We start from the raw sequence: 16,815 nt of genomic DNA, 5'->3' as shown, positions 1-16,815 counted from the left end.
TACAAAGCCTTGGGCATGGAAAATGTTGAATTCCAATGTGATGGACACATTGAAACTCTGTGCACTGTAATTAGAAGAAAGAAGGAAGCCAAAATGAAACCGCAACTCAAAAAAAATTGCAATCCCCCTTAGTAAATAAAGGCCACAGTGCTTTATCCTCTTGCATCTCAACAGCTACATTTCCCCTTAGGGGACACCAGACTAAAAACTATTACAGCCACCTTTATTTATCATTGGGATATAAGATAAGCCCCACTGCATGAATGATCCTAATATACTAACCTCTGGATAACTGAATGAGCCCCCTCTCCTTATATACTAACTTATGGACAACTGAATGAGCCCCCTTTCCCTATATACTAAAGTCTGGAAAACTGCATGAGCCCCCTCTCGCTATATACAAACTTCTGGATGACTGAATGAGCTCCCTCTCCCTATATATTGGTCTCCGGGTGACTGAATGAGCCCCCTCTCCCTATATACTAACTGAATGAGCCCCCTCTGCCTATATACTGGTCTCCGGATGACTGAATGAGCCCCCTCTCCCTATATACTGACTTATGGATAACTTAATGAGTCCCCTCTCCCAATATACAAACATCTGGAAAACTGCGTGAGCCCCCTCTCCCAATATACTAACTGAATGAGCCGCCTCTCCCTATATACTGGTCTCTGGATGACTGCATGAGCTCCCTCTCCCTATATACTAACTAAATGAGCCCCCTCTGCCTATATACTGGTCTCTGGGTGACTGAATGAGCCCCCTTTCCCTATATACAGGTCTCCGGATGACTGAATGAGCCCCCTTTCCCTATATACAGGTCTCCGGATGACTGAATGAGCCCCCTCTCCCTATATACTGGTCTCCGGATGACTGAATGAGCCCCCTCTCCCTATATAATAACTGAATGAGCCCCCTCTGCCTATATACTGGTCTCTGGATGACTGCATGAGCCCCCTCTCCCTATATACTAATTTATGGATAACTGAATGAGCCCCCTCTCCCTATATAATAACTGAATAAGCCGCCTCTCCCTATATACTGGTCTCTGGATGACTGCATGAGCCTCCTCTCCCTATATACTAACTAAATGAGCCCCGTCTGCATATACTGGTCTCCGGATGACTGAATGAGCCCCCTTTCCATATACAGGTCTCCGGATGACTGAATGAGCCCCCTCTCCCTATATACTGGTCTCCGGATGACTGCATGAGCCCCCTCTCCCTATATATAAGGACCAACAGATGACTGAATGAAACCCCTCTCCCTATATACTAACTTATGGATTACTTTATGAGTCCCCTCTCCCTATATAAAAATGTCTGGAAAACTGCATGAGCCCCCTCTCCCTATATACTAAATGAATGAGCCCCCTCTCCCTATATACTGGTCTCTGGATGATTGAATGAGCCCCCTCTCCCTATATACTGGTCTTCAGATGACTGAATGAGCCCCCGCTCCCTATATATAAGGACCAACCAATGACTGAATGAAACCCCTCTCTATATACTGACCTCTGGCTGACTGAATCCTGTACAGGATGTTGCTTATTAAAGTCTTTTTCTCTCGGACTGTTGTTGTGAGATATTCATGGTCCAACAGGTCAAGAAACAGCCGCAGTTCCACTATGAGTTCCTCCATTTCTGCAAGTAAACAAAGCAGATAGTTCAATATTTAATAAAACACAGTTTGGCAATTGGCACAATGCACTATACATTTTTAAGGGCAGTGACACACAGAGCACTTTGTTGCCTATGGATGACAAAGTGGCCAAACACACCCTTCCATTGACACAAACAGCAATTGCCATAGGTAAAATATTTAAATCACATAACCGTGCGAAAATGGAGGAGAATGCAATTTTTGGAATGATAAGTTTCATATTTTTTTACTCGCCTAAACCTGCAATAATTACCCTAGGGTCTATTTTTTAAAAAGCTAGAGCTTCGAACATCCACTGGGTGGCACTGTTTCAGATTTCACAAGTATTAATGAATATCTCCCTTTGGAGATTTTCTGTCCTATATATCTTATTGAATAGTTAAATGAACATAAAGCAGGATTTAACCACAGTTGTAAATAGGGTATATTTTCCCTTTACCATCTGAACATTACGAGCATCCCAGTTCAGCCAGAAGTTCATTAGAACAAATTTTATCCCTGTTGGCCGCATTTGCAAGCTTCGAGCCTTCATAAAATGATGAATAACCCACAACTTTTGTTGCTTTTCTGGCTGCCTGTGACTTGCTTAAATCCAGATTTTTAAAGCCAGGCCAGAGTCTTCAGAGAGGGAGATTAAATAATTATGTGGCGGGGCAAATTTCCCCTTGATATTCCTTTGGCAGTTTGCATTACTGTACAGCAGCACCTCGTTCAAGCCGACCGGGTAACCCAGCATGCTATTGTTGATAAGTCATTTGGGGCTACAATTGGGCAATATCACATGCTTCAGTGGATAATATTGTGCAAGCAAACGCATCAGGCAAGGAAACACTATAGTCATGGGTCAATTAATTCCAGCTATTAACATTATTCTTACTGATCCCAATAGGCATGGTGTGTGTATATAGGGGGGCAGTGTGAGATGCAAAAATGTACCCAAATTTCCATACACAGAAATCCTATATTATGCCATCTTATAGCGTGCATCTTTGATTAGGACTACATTTAACCACTGCACTATTATGTGGGTATAAGACTATTCCCTTGCCAATACACAAGGGTGTAGGCACAATTTACACAGAATTTGAGCAAAATTTGCACCTATACTTCTGCACCAGCCAGGGGCACAAGTGAGTGGTCTCCTTCCTCCCTTCTTCAGAATCCAGTGGCCGATGCATGCGCAGTAGAGCAAAAAAGTCAGCTTTAAATCCAGCATTTAATGCATCTGTGCATGTGCACCCACATGAATAAAGGAAGAGGGTCGCTTACTCACTAGTGCCCAGACCAGTGCAGTTTTCTGCTAACAGGAGCACCTACTCGGGTAAAGTCAGGTAAGTTATTTGGCACCCCTCACTGATTGGAGCTTTCATACTCCACAGTAACTGGCCCTTCAGCAATTTGCACCAGAAACCTATCATACCCACTCCATTGAAATGCATGGAATCATCACCCAAAGCAGTGGAGCAGGGTGCACAGCAGAGCTGTGGGGATGGGTGTGAGGCGGGCCAAGATGCACCTATATGCCTTCAGACCCGGATTTCAAAGATACACTGGCACTCACGGCTGGTGCAAGCAGGGAGATATCCTTGCATGTTTATTTGCAGAAGTGCAACATTTCGGGGTTATACCCCTTTGGGGTATAACCCCCGAAAAATTGCACTTCCCGCAAATAAACATGCAAGGCTATCTCCCTGTGAGTGCCAGTGTATCTTTGAAAATGATTGCTTGGGAGGGTGCCGATCCCTCCAACACCGTGCACCAGGCATCTACCTTTTGAAGGCCAGGGTGTGCGAGCGGGCCACACTATTCCCACCCTGGTTGGCATCTCTGCAAGTAGTCAATGCAAAATTCTGCAGCAGGCACAAAGGGGCTGAATATCTGAGAAAAATTATGCATTGTGGGTCAAAAACATGACAGATTCAGCCATTAGTAAATATAATAGTGAATGGAATGTAACAGAGACAAAGCTTCGGTACATTAATTCCATAATTCCATCAGGGTGAACCACTCCTGGTGTTCAATTTTACAGCAAACGGTAACACAGTTTAAGGGCGGGCATGAAACATAATCTCTCTAATTACATGGAATTAGTTAGCTGGCATCTCTAGGCAATGCAAGATGAATGGTGAACAATGGGCTATACTGTATATACAAGCAGCATCAAACTGGGGGGGTCTGGGGCATACCGGGGCTGCTGGTTCAGGGCCCCCCACCCCAGCCGCAACACCCCTTTAACCCCCACACCTTCCTCATCTAGGAGGTCAGGGGGCAGCACACAAGGGTTCAGTTGGGAGCGGGTCTGGGTCAGCAGAGTTTTTTCCCGGTGACCCGCAGGTTCAGTCCAACCCTGTATATACAGCCCTATAGACATGTTTCTGTAGATCAGTCCTGTGCAGAACCAATTTATGAGACCGTGACCTGAACCGAACCCACAACCTACAGCCTGCATCCCGCATATTTACTCACTTGGATCCGCTACCCAACCCCGGTCCGCAACTGCCTTATCCAAAAACCTGATCTGCAACTTGCTGACCACCATTAAACAGGAAGTGCTATTGCTGCAAACCGGACGTGACATCATTAAAAGTGGATGGAGAAGAAAATTTTAAGAAGAAAATATAGACATAACAGAAGATAGGAAATATAAATGAGACCCGCAACCCAACCCGCAGACCCGCATCTATATCCGCACCCAAAATTTTTTGCGGGTAACTCGCGGGTACCCGACTCGCTTCAGGACTCTACCTGTAGGTCCACAGGATGTTACCCTTGCAATAACATTTTCTTGCCATATATTTTGTTAACAACGGTACTGTATTTTGGGAAATCTACTGTACCAAAACTGCCTTTATCGCTAATATTTAAAAACAAATGCTTGTCTTTGTTGCTACAGAGATCATTCCTTAGCAAACAATGTTTATAAAAGAAAGTGATTTGAGCATGTTTTGGGCAGGATGCAAGTTCTACTGTCCCTTTTCAATCTCACGGCATATTTTTGAGCTTATAAGAGCGTGTATTGACACGATGAGATCCCAGGAGTCATACAAACAGAGCATAACAGCGTGATCATGTTCTTACGGCGCTATGCCTGAAGGGCGACAGCTCGGAGACGTGGAACAATGAGATTTTAAGCAGACCATGGGCAATATTTTGAAACTGTCTATATTTCCTACTAATGATACAGCCGGAGGGTTCATCATTCAGTAAGGAATTCTGCCTCAGGCTTACAGCTCCATTTCTCTCTTTTTTTGAATCCCCAAATATTTTTAAATTCAAATACTTGTGTGTTGGTTGTGAGACATTCTACAGAGATACCTGTATACCATCTGGCTACTGTTCTGGAGCTAGGAATATTAACGGGGTGTCAGGTTGTATGTGGCCACATATTCTAAAATCAAAGAACCTCCTTTACTTATCAAACTATCAAATGCTCCCTAAAGACCCAACTGTTTAAGGAAGCTTATTCAATGTATCTTGAATGATCAGAATGTATCATAAATCACAAAATAGTTTCTATATTACTTAGGTTTGATTGTATTAGGGATGCTCCGAATCCAGGATTCGGTTCGGGATTCAGCCTTTTTCAGCAGGTTTTGCAATCCTAATTTGCATATGTAAATTAGGTGTGGGAAGGGAAATCACATGACTTTTTGTCTCAAAACAAGAAAGTAAAACATTCTTTTTCCACTTTTTCCTTTCCCGCCTCTAATCCGCATATGCAAATTAGGATTCGGTTCAGTATTTGCAGAAACTTTCCCAAAGGATTCGGCCGAATCCCAAATAGTGGATTCGGTGCATCCCTACAATGTACTCTAACCCTTTAGATTGTAAACTCTTGCTAGTAGGGCTTCTAATCCTATTCTTACACTGTAAACCATTGTTTGTTAAAGTATTTTAAGATCCCTTTTTCATTATGAATTAAAGGGGTTGTTCACTTTTGAGTTAACTTTTAGTATGATGCAGGGGTCCCCAACCTTTTTTAATAGTTAGCCATATTTAAATGTAAAAAAGAGTTGGGGAGCAACACAAATATGAAAAAGTCCCTGGGGATGTGAAATAAGGGCTGTTATTGGCTGTTTGATAGCCCCTATATGGACTTGTAGCCTAAATGAGGCATTGTTTGGCAGTACACCTTGTTTTTATGCAACCAAAATTTGCCTCCAAACCTGGAATTCAAAAATAAGCACCTGCTTTGAGGCCACTGGGAGCAACATCCAAGGGGTTGGTAAGCAACATGTTGCTCGCGAGCTACTGGTTGGGGACCACTGATGTAGAGAATGATATTCTGAGACAATTTGCAATTGGTTTTCATTTTTTATTATTTCAGGTTTTTGAGTTAACGGTATTTGTTTTTTTATTCAGCAGATGTCCAGTTTGCAAATTCAGCAATCTGGTTGCTAGTGACCCAGTTACCCTAGCAACCATGTATTGATTTGAATAAGAGACTGGGATTTGACTAGGAGAGGTCATGAATAGAAAGAGGAGTAATAAAAAGTAGCAATAACAATAAATGTGTAGCCTGACAGAGCATTTGTTTTTTTAAATGAGGTCAGTGACCCCCCCCCCATTTGAAAGCTGGAAACAATGAAGTCCAATTGAAACGTAGATTCTATAACATACTAAAAGTTAACTTAAAGGTGAACCACCCCTTTAATGTATAGCACTCTGTAATTTTCTGACGCTATATAAATAAATGATGACGATGATGAGACAATTCAAAGGCTCATTTTCGGTGTTACTGATCCATTAATGATATTATCGTTGCTGGATACAACACATAAATACAAAATCAGAAATAGGTTTTACATTCACTAGACTTTCCTTAAAATATTTAATAAAACGTATTGGACGCAGTTATTCCGTATGGGCAGCCTTATGTACTTGATTCTGTTTAATGAAATGAATCAAATGCAGCTCTAAAAAGATAACCACGTCTATACCCTCTGACACAAGGCTCTCTAGTGTCCAGTAACCTTGTTGTATTCAGCATGAAAAGTATCACCTGTACAAAACTTTTCTCTAGATAGTTATCTGGTGGGTAAATTCTCCCGTTCAAGATTCAGTATAAATTCATATTCTTCTTCAAAATTGTCCTTAATGCAGGGAATATCTATGCTGACATCATTTATGGGTATCTTTCTCAATCTATGAAAAAGCACGGGAGAATGAACCTGGTGCTACACTAATGGTTTTTAGGCCCCTTCTGGCTTCTTAGTAGGGCATTATAACACAACAAGGGGGCTGTGGGAGTAGATTGTGGCAGGTCAACCAGCCAGTGGCAACTTAAACAAGCTGTACCTGAGCCAGCACGACAATTAGGCATACGTGAGGAACTGAAGCAACAACAGAGGACTGTATCACCATCACCATGTTGCCCTACAGTTGCCATCTTGCTCTGCTATCCTGTCTATCCCACTCTCTCCTAATACTGGTCAACTCCAAGCCAACCCTATTATCCCCACAAGACAGATCAGAAGGAAGAAAGCCAGTGTCCACTGCCCCATAAAATAAATCTGGTTTTATTCTACACGGGCCTTCCAAGACAGCTGTAAGATCAAGAAATCCCATCCCTTATAATGATAACTTACCCGTGAAAGGGAACACAAATGTCTCTCTCCTCAACTGTAACGTGATCCCAAAGAAAAGGGAGGGAAGTCAGAAGCACAGAGAGAGAAATGATTTCAGCTGGCTCCATTCACTTTCACTCTAGCAGAACTAGTCCATTGCCAGTGCTTAGTCGTCGGTGATTTCAGCCCCCGTGGTCTCATGCTATTGGTAAGTAGGGACGTGGTATTTCCCTTTCCTATGCTTGAGATTTCTCCTTGTGATATAGGAACCAGCCTGACATGTGCAAACAGAGCTGTGCTATGAGTGACACAAATAAATGGTGCGCCCCAGGCCTATCAGTCACAGATGGCAGATAGTAGAAGCCCCAGGAGATACAGAGTCTATGCTAATTTCTCTCCCTGCCAGCTTTACAGCTTCCATTATGGACAGACGAAAAGTCCATTAGGCTGAGACTTGTTACGAGCAGTTGTTTGGTTTTACAGGACAACTGCTTAATTGTAGGAACGAGGAAGATGGAATAGACAAGGATTAGGTGTTATTGTAGTTAGTAACAGGGACGGGTGCCTGCACCTCTATTGATGTTGTTAGATGAAAACCCACAGCATATGGACTAAAGAAACTGAGGTTGCTTTTGCTGGTCTACAACTCTTAGGACCCTGTCTTGAAAGCTTTGGTTCATAGAAGATGTACATCAAAAACAGCTGAGGGGTCAGCGGTAAAACATCACTGATGCTACTTTCTTTAGCTACACCTGCTGTCCCCTGGGTCTTCCCAAGGCTGAGCTGAAGGGACACATTGATATAAAGTCACCATCTTGCCCTACTGTCATCTACACCTAGAGCAGTGATCCCCAACCAGTAGCTTGTGAGCAACATGTTGCTCTCCTTCCCCTTGGATGTTGCTCTCAGTGGCCTCAAAGCAGGTAATTATTTTTGAATACCAGGCTTGGAGGCAAGTTTTGGCTGCATAAAAACCAGGTGCACTGCCAAACAGAGCATCAATATAGGTTGACAATCCACATAGGGGCTGCTAAATGGCCAATCACAGTACTTATTTGGCACCCCAGGAACACTTTTCATGCTTGTGTTGCTTCCCAACTCCTTTTACTTCTGAATGTTGCTCACAGGTTGAAAAGGCTGGGAATCCCTGACTAGAGGCACATTTATCAAAGGTCCAATGTGAGATTTTTTTTTTAACTCTAATAAATTTCTATATACTCAAAAAAAACAAATTTTACTGACTCGAAAACTCTAATCGAATTGACTAAACTCGATTTGAGTTTTTTCTCCGAAAAAAACTTGAATGTCAGGAAGGCTAGTAACATGGACCTCTCCCATTGAATTATATATGAACTCGGCAGGTTTTATGTGGTGAATAGTCAGAGTTTGAAATTTTCAATTTGACCCATAATAAATCTGCCCCCTACTGTCACTATCTTGTCAACGATAGCCACTATCCACGCCATTATATTTGTACCTACAGTTGCTGGGCAGTAGCCTTGATTTGGATCCCCTTAAAGGAGAAACAAACTCAGTATTAAAAAAAAACCCTACCCCACATAGACCCCCCTTCCTCCTCCACCCCCAGCCTAGCTGTTCCCTGGGCAAATGCCCCTAACTGTTTACTTATCCCTCGGTGCATTAAGGGATCAGAGTTCACGGCAGCCACCTTCCGGGTCTTTGGTAACCTGAGAATGTGACTGGTGAAGCGGTGCATGCCCAGTTGGAGCCATTTTCCAGTCCACGACAACTGCGCATGCACCGAATTTGGCTGAAATTGCAGAAGTGCCGGAAGAAGACACTATGACCGGGAAGATGGCTGCTGTGAACTCCGATCCCTGAATCTGCACTGACGGGTAAGTAAAAAGTTAGGGGCATTTGCCTGGGGTAGCAGCTAGGCTGAGGGGAGGTCTATGTGGGGTAGGGGTTATGGGGTTTTTTTAAATAAGGGGTTTGTTTCTCCTTTAAGACAAATATTGGGTTCCAGTGCCCAAACTATGATGATAAACAGTTCAGCGTAATGTTGAGGAGGACCAATGACTGCAAAGTGTCTGTGCAGAGTAATGGGTCTCCCGCTTTGGGTCATTTACTAGGGTCAGGTATTTTCACCCACTTCATTTGCTCATTACTGGTATACACCAAGTCTTGCTTACTCATATTGGCAACAAAGCAACCAATCAGCCATTAGCTGATTAATCTGTCAAGCCCAGTGATGATGATGAAAGTGCAAGCCTGATTACTGCACTTAACATTTGCCCAATGAAAGTACAGGTTAGGGCAGGACAATAAAGAGTTCATATCTCACCTCAGTTTGCCTTTAGTACTGATCCGCTCATCTCCAGCTGTGGCCAGACCCATAATTTGAAAACGTAATACATTAGGTGTCTATATCATGACACACCCTTAAGGGCATATTCAAGAGTCCAAAATCCAGTTACACCCCTAATTACATCACATAAAAATGTTAAAATAAATTTAATACAAAGTATCAATTAAATAAACAAAAAATCTGCTGGTGACTATTCATAAATCAATTTCCTTTCTCCTCCTGGGAAACAGACTAGAATACATTGCTGTATCACAAGCATCTGCTTTCATTGGGCTTGGCTATCCATCTTTATCTTAGGGAAAGAACAATGAGTAACTGCTGATCAGAAACATGAGTAAAGACATTAGGCAACAATAAATAGTTCTGACTTTAAGAGAAAAGCCAATCTAGTTTTTCCTCCAATTTCCACACATGGTCCCCATTGTTTTTCTACCACAAAGAATAATCTTAATATTGAGAACTGCATTCTGTCCTTATTGAACCGCACAATAATACATATTTGATCCCACGACAACAAATACATCTCTTCTGATGGCTCATCTTCTAGCTCAGGGCTATCAAACTTTTCACATACACTGGCACGATTAGACAACAAAGCTATGGGATCTAATATCTGGAATAGTTTTGCCATCAACATGAAATTGTGCTAATGTTGTGTGTCACAAAGCATATAAAGACACAAGGCCGCAGCTTTTCTATTGATCATAGAAACACAAGGCAATGTCTAATTTTCTTATATTTTGGACAAGGGGGTATCTCTTTTAACACATAAGATGTAGGGTCTGTGCTCAATGTGAGTGCATGGGAAGGGGTATCAGAGGATTTCAAGGGATTCACTCACTTTATTTCTAAACAACGCTGTGTACATTGCATATAATGTATTCTACCATTTACATTTTTATTCTTGAACTAATAAATGTATTTTTTTAGCTGTAACATTGGTGTGTAGGTAACAGCTGAGCTAGCACTTCATAATGGAACTGGTTTCAGATAAGCTATTGTTTCTCCTACTCAATGTAACTGGAGGATGGTGGGGCTTGGGTTTTACCAACTGAGTGCTATAGTCATATCTACCACTAGGTGGGAGCATTTTAGCAATACAGGTGTTAAGGAGCCAATATCTTTTTGCATTTCCATCATTCCTTATAAAAAAGAGGATTAAAAATTTCAGTGCTAAAGTAATGGGGGGGGGGAGCAGGCTTAGTATCCCTAGTGTATATAAGGCTTTTGGGGGAAAGGGAGGGGAGTGATATCACTCCAACTTGCAGTAAAGAGAGACCGAAGTTTATCAGATCAAAAGTCATCTGATCGGGGGCACCTGGGAATCTAACAACATGTCTAACCCAATGTGAAATTAAATAAAATTAAATATGAAAAAAAAAAATGTTGCTCTTTTGAAAAATATATTTCAGTGCAGGATTCTGCTGGATGAGAACTATTAACTGATATGTTTTCCCGTGACAGTATCCATTTAAAGGGATACTGTCATGGGAAAGAAACATTTTTTCAAAATGAATCAGTTAATAGTTCTGTTCCAGCAGAATTCTGCACTGAAATCCATTTCTCAAAAGAGCAAACAGATTTTTTTATATTCAATTTTGAAATCTGACATGGGGCTAGACATATTGTCAATTTCCCAGCTGCCCCAAGTCATGTGACTTGTGCTCTGATAAACTTCAATCACTCTTTACTGCAAGTTGGAGTGATATCACCCCCTCCCTTTTCCTCCCAGCAGCCAAACAAAAGAACAATGGGAAGGTAACCAGATAACAGCTCCCTAACACAAGATAACAGCTGTCTGGTACATCTAAGAACAACACTCAATAGTAAAAACCCATGTCTCACTGAGACACATTCAGTTACATTGAGAAGGAAAAACAGCAGCCTGCCAGAAAGTATTTCTCTCCAGGCACAAGTCACATGACATGGGGCAGCTGGGAAATTGACAAAATGTCTAGCCCCATGTCAGATTTCAAAATTGAATTTAAAAAAAATCAGTTTGCTCTTTTGAGAAATGGATTTCAGTGCAGAATTCTGCTGGAGCAGCACTATTAACTGATGTGTTTTGAAAAAGACATGTTTTCCGATGACAGGATCCCTTTAAGTACTAGTTACACCACTGCCAGATCACACAAGACATTGCAAGTTCTGAGATTAGCAGAACAACAGACCTGTAAAGCAGCATGCAAAGCATGTTGGGAACTGGAGGGCATCAGACATTGGTTACATTGTTCCAACAAGCTCTGCAAAGAAAGGAAAAAGCCAGACAAATCCTGCTTTCAAACGCAATAACATTTATACTGAAAAAGTTACAAACCATTTTACATGTTTAATGTTTATTATAGAATGTACTTAAAATGTCATTTTCTTTCAGTATGCAGAAATGGACATTATTTTCTTTTGAGTATTGGGCTGAAGTTCCCCTTTAAACTTGCAGATCAACCTCACCCCTGTAATCTGACACAATGACACTTTATTCCCATAAAAATCCGAGTTGTCTTTGACACTTGTATCCAGCAAAATGAAACAAAGCAAGCAAATAAGCTGTGTGTATCTGTAATTATCTGCGCTTTCATGGAAACAGATGTAGCATTAGCCTCTTACTCCAAGAGCCTATCTATTACTTTCAGGGGGCCAGCAGATGGTGAGATGGGGCTTGCATTTTGGATTTGGTCCCATTGATATCTGTAACCTTGTTGCAATAAATTTGGAATGGCTATTGACTGAGTCAGCGGGAGCCTGATTTCCATCAGGACTGCTGCCAGCTGGAATCAGGGGGGTTTCTTGCAAAAGATACAACCTACAGTACGTGTTTACTATCTGGCTATATGGGAAGGACAGACATTATTGAGATCTCTCAATATTACACAGAGATATAAATGCTTTGACTCTTCCCAGCATTCAAATGGGGTCACTGACTCCATCTAAAAATCAAATGCTCTATAAGGCTACATTTTTTACTACTTTATATTCCTTCCCTTTTTAATCAAAACCCTCTCCTATTCATATTCCAGTCTCTCATCCATACCAATGCATGGTTGCTAGGGTAATTTGGACCCTAGCAACCAGATTGCTGAAATTGCAAACTGGAGAGCTGCTGAATAAAAAGTTGAATAACTTAAAAAAACATAAATCATAAAAAAAATGAAAACCAATTGCAAATTGTCTCAGAATATTCCTTTCTACATCATACTAAAAGTAAATTTAAAAGTGAATATAGCTTTTAAATAAGGGGCTCCATCTCATGGACCAAGGCTGGGACCCTTATATAAAGAGGATTGAAAAAATAACGAGGGCTGCAGACTTGGTATCCCTAGTCTATATATGAAAAAAAAATAGGTACACAAAATGATAGGCCATTTGTATTTTGTATGTCTCCCACTCCCACTCTAATGCTGCCTTTCTAAAGCTGGGATCTATGTCTTGAAAGTGATTTTCTTGTTAATAGATAAATTACAGCATATCCTGGATTAGATACGACTTTCTACAATCATTTATACTCATAAGGGTTTATTTACAAGCACAGCTCATTGTACAATTTTTGGACACAAATCCCTATGCTTTTTACCTATAATGAAATGTGAAGCTAAATTTGTCCAGTGTAACTTGCCCAACTTAGTGTTGGAATGGCATCAATTTTGGGATGCAGCGTAAGTGGGCAATTGACTTAGTGCAAGTAGTTTGTGGCTATTTATGATACCCACAAAGGGAACGGCACTTCTTTGTAATTCTTTACAACAAACTGCAGGGGTGCATTGATGCGCCAAGCAAGTAAAAAGAAACATATACTGTATAGGCCAGGGATCCCCAACCTTTTGAACCCGTGAGCAACATTGAGAAGAAAAGGGAGTTGGGGAGCAACACTAGCATGAAAAATGCTCTTGGGGTGCCAAATAAGTGCTGTGATTGGCCATTTGGTCACCCCTATGTGGTTTGTCAACCTACATTGAGGCTCTGTTTGGCAGTGCACCTGGTTTTTATACAACCAAAACTTGCCTCCAAGCCTGGAATTCAAAATTAAGCAGCTACTTTAAGGCCACTGGGAGCAACACCCAAGGGGCTGGAGAGTAACATGTTGCTCAGGAGCTACTGGTTGGGGATCACTGGTATAGGCACAGGTACAGCACCAATACTGGCTACACATTGCATCCAAAATAGTGCTTTGTAGTGATGTGCGGGTATTAGGAATGCACCAAATCCAGGATTCGGATTCGGCCGAATCCTTCTGGCCGGCCGAACTAAATCCTAATCCTAATTTGCGTATGCAAATTAATGTGCATATGCAAATTAGGGGCGGGAGGGAAACTGCGTGACTTTTTGTCAGAAAACAAGTAAGTAAAAAATGTTTTCCCCTTCTCACCCCTAATTTGCATATTCAAATTAGGGTTCAGATTCAGTTCGGTATTCGGTCAAATCTTTCACGAAGGATTCGGGGGTTCCGAATCCAAAAAAGTGGATTCAGTTCATCCCTAGCGGGTATTGAGCCGGCCCGCACATTGCTAGTGCTTTGTACTTACGATCATAAATAACGAATGTGTGAAAGATTCAGCATTTAGCCCCAGTCCCTTGTCAAGATATACAATATCATTCTAATTGAGTGTGTTACATTGGTGCCAGCTGAATTCCTGTGGGACAGATGTGGCATTGTTTTGCCTACTGCCCCATGTGACTATGGACTCCATACACTGCTATGTGGGTCACCATCATTTTGATATAATTTGGCCCTCCAACATTTAGCTTGTTAGCTCATTGGCCAACTACGTGGTAAAAACTGGGCAGCACTGTCTTGGAAAAGTCCATGTTTATACAGTTATAAGATCCGTTATCAGGAAACTAGTTTTGTCATAGACTCCATTTTAATCAAATAATTCAAAACTTTTAAACATATTTCCTTTTTCTCTGTAATAATTTAAACAGTACCTTGTACTAAGATATAATAATTCCATATAGGTGGGGAAATAATCCTACTGGGTGTATTCAACATTTCAATGATTTTTAATCAGAGTATTTTTTATAAAGTATGAAGATCCAAATTACAGAGAGACCCCTTATCTGGAAAGCCTCAGGTCCTGAGCACTGAGCATTCTGAATAACAAGTCCAATACCTGCAGCATGCGTGCCCTGAAACAGCACTTCCTATGTAGCCTGTAGCCTACTTTGGTTACTTTAAGGGTAAGGCCACACGAGGAGATTCGGTGGGGATTTTGTCGCCTGGCGACTAAACGCCTCGTCTTTTGCGCGACTATTTCCCCGAACTGCCTCGGCGTTTTTCCCCATAGGCTACAGCGCAAATTCGCCTGCGCTAATGCACACGCGGCGATGCGTTTTCAATAGTCGCCCAAAATTGGCTCAGTGAGATGTAGAATAAAAAGGTTACAAGTACAAAAGAGAAGAAAAAGAAGAGGGTCAACAGCACAACATACATTGAAGGGGGGGGGGGGCAGGGAGAATGCTATGAATTATTGCCAGTCAACCTTTCCCATAGCAATGCATGGTATGGCAGACACAAGCTCTGAATGGTGGACCCTAGTCAAAAAATCTGAAGTAAGAATTTCTGAAAACAGTGATAATCTAAATTCACCATAGTCTTTACATGAACAAAGGAAGAATTATTGACATCCCAAATGCCATCATTATAGGTATCAACGTGTAAAAGAAACGGATCCGCACACACACCGATTAGTGCAGTCGGGGATTATCCCCTTTTATTCAGCCACCAAACATCATGATGTTTGGTGGCTGAATAAAAGGGGATAATACCCGATTGCACTAATCGGTGTGTGTGCGGATCCGTTTCTTTTACACGTTGGTTGCTAAGGGACCCGGCCGGGTCAACGGAAGGAACGCACCACCAGCTTGCAGGATTGGTGAACTACAGGTGTGCAGTAGGAGAATTACATTGTAATCATTATAGGTATCCCACCTTGCATCCACCTCCAGCACCAAGTCCTTCTGTAACATTACTCTTTTAACCTTCTTCCCCCTTCCCACAATTTCAAAGCATGACCTCCCCGGCCCTTCATGAGCCTGACCACACGCAGTTTATCAACCTTCTGATGGTTTCTACAACTATCCTTCATCTGATGCTAATCCAGTAGCAGGAGAGTATGGCAGTACAGCATGCATTTCATTTCATCATGTGCAAAACGTTAAAAGTTACTTTTTCTTACACCATGTGTCATTCAAACTCCCTATTCCTTTAGAAACTGACACTTAAAAAGAGCAAAATATGTCTTTGATGACGAGACCACACACACAAGGGGTCATGTCCCAAAGCACAAACTCTACCTTTTAGGGTGGTGGCAGACGGGGAGATTAGTCACCCAATCTGGCTTCAGATTTCCGAAGTTGCCCAAAGTTTCCTCGTGAGGCAACTTCGGAAATCCGAAGCGATTCGTATGCCATCACACTGGCGAATTGTATTCTTGCCAGTAGGAAGGCATTTTGGGGATATTAGTCGCCCACAGTAGAGAGGATTTGTTGCTGGGTGACTACATCTGCCACCACCCCTAGGGCCCATACAATGTGTACTTTCAGATACAATCGCAATGTGCACCTTTGTGCCAGATATGCAACTTGGTGCAACTTTGCCCTAAAAATATAGAAATATAATGTGAGATTCATTGCGTGGCCCTCAACTCTGTCCAAGGCAACTCATTGAGCTCCCAGATAAAAGATGGCACGTCAGCACATACAGTAAGTTTGCTCCAAAAGTTCATTAACAGCGCAGAGAATAAAACATTACTGTGTGGAAAACCCATTCTTCTGTTTAATTAAAATAAAATATCAGGTTCATGCTCTCATGTTTCTCACCCACCCAGCTGTAAAGAGTTCAAGATGTTGTGTCTTCATATAACAATGTATTTGGGGCGTATGATGTCATGCTGTAGAGGTATCGCTTGCTCCGGTGGGTCCGGTGGGACAACCTGAATGGGAATTTAGTGTGCCGGCTCATTACAGCACAATACTGTACATTAAGCAGTGAGCTCATAATGCAGCAGCTGAATTGATCCCAGATTAGTGATGCTTTCTGCATCTGGCACAACTGAGCTGCCCTACTGAGTTCACTGACTAATACTGAATATGTTATTAGCTACAAAACTCTATAATGTACTATAATGTACTAGTACTATATGTGACCAGGGCAATGGTTTCAGAACTTTAAATAGACAAGGCAGTTAACTTTGTCTTGTTTTGTGGTTTAAAAGGGGTTGCTCAACTTTAAATAAGTGTTTAGTATGGTGTAAAGAGTAAAA

At 41.7% G+C, this 16,815-nt stretch overlaps 1 protein-coding gene across 3 annotated transcripts in view; it reads right to left on the bottom strand.

Moving 5' to 3' along the window:
- Positions 1 to 16,815, bottom strand: part of afap1.L (actin filament associated protein 1 L homeolog) — a 104,732-nt gene that overhangs the window by 61,228 nt on the left and 26,689 nt on the right. Inside the window, exons 1-2 of one of the 3 annotated variants that reach the window (XM_018228465.2) lie at positions 11,731 to 11,860; positions 1,516 to 1,644 (exon numbers count right to left, since the gene is read on the bottom strand). In XM_018228465.2, the coding sequence (XP_018083954.1) occupies positions 1,516 to 1,644; positions 11,731 to 11,779 (178 nt within the window). In that variant the 5' untranslated portion in view covers positions 11,780 to 11,860. Of the gene's footprint in view, positions 1 to 1,515; positions 1,645 to 11,730; positions 11,861 to 16,815 lie in introns of those variants that run through there. The other 2 variants (XM_018228479.2, XM_018228470.2) reach the window with 2 other exon arrangements.

This window comes from Xenopus laevis, chromosome 1L, assembly GCF_017654675.1.
Source record: "Xenopus laevis strain J_2021 chromosome 1L, Xenopus_laevis_v10.1, whole genome shotgun sequence".
In the NCBI taxonomy this organism is placed as follows: domain Eukaryota; kingdom Metazoa; phylum Chordata; class Amphibia; order Anura; family Pipidae; genus Xenopus; species Xenopus laevis.
This window is presented reverse-complemented; position numbering and strand designations above follow the sequence as displayed.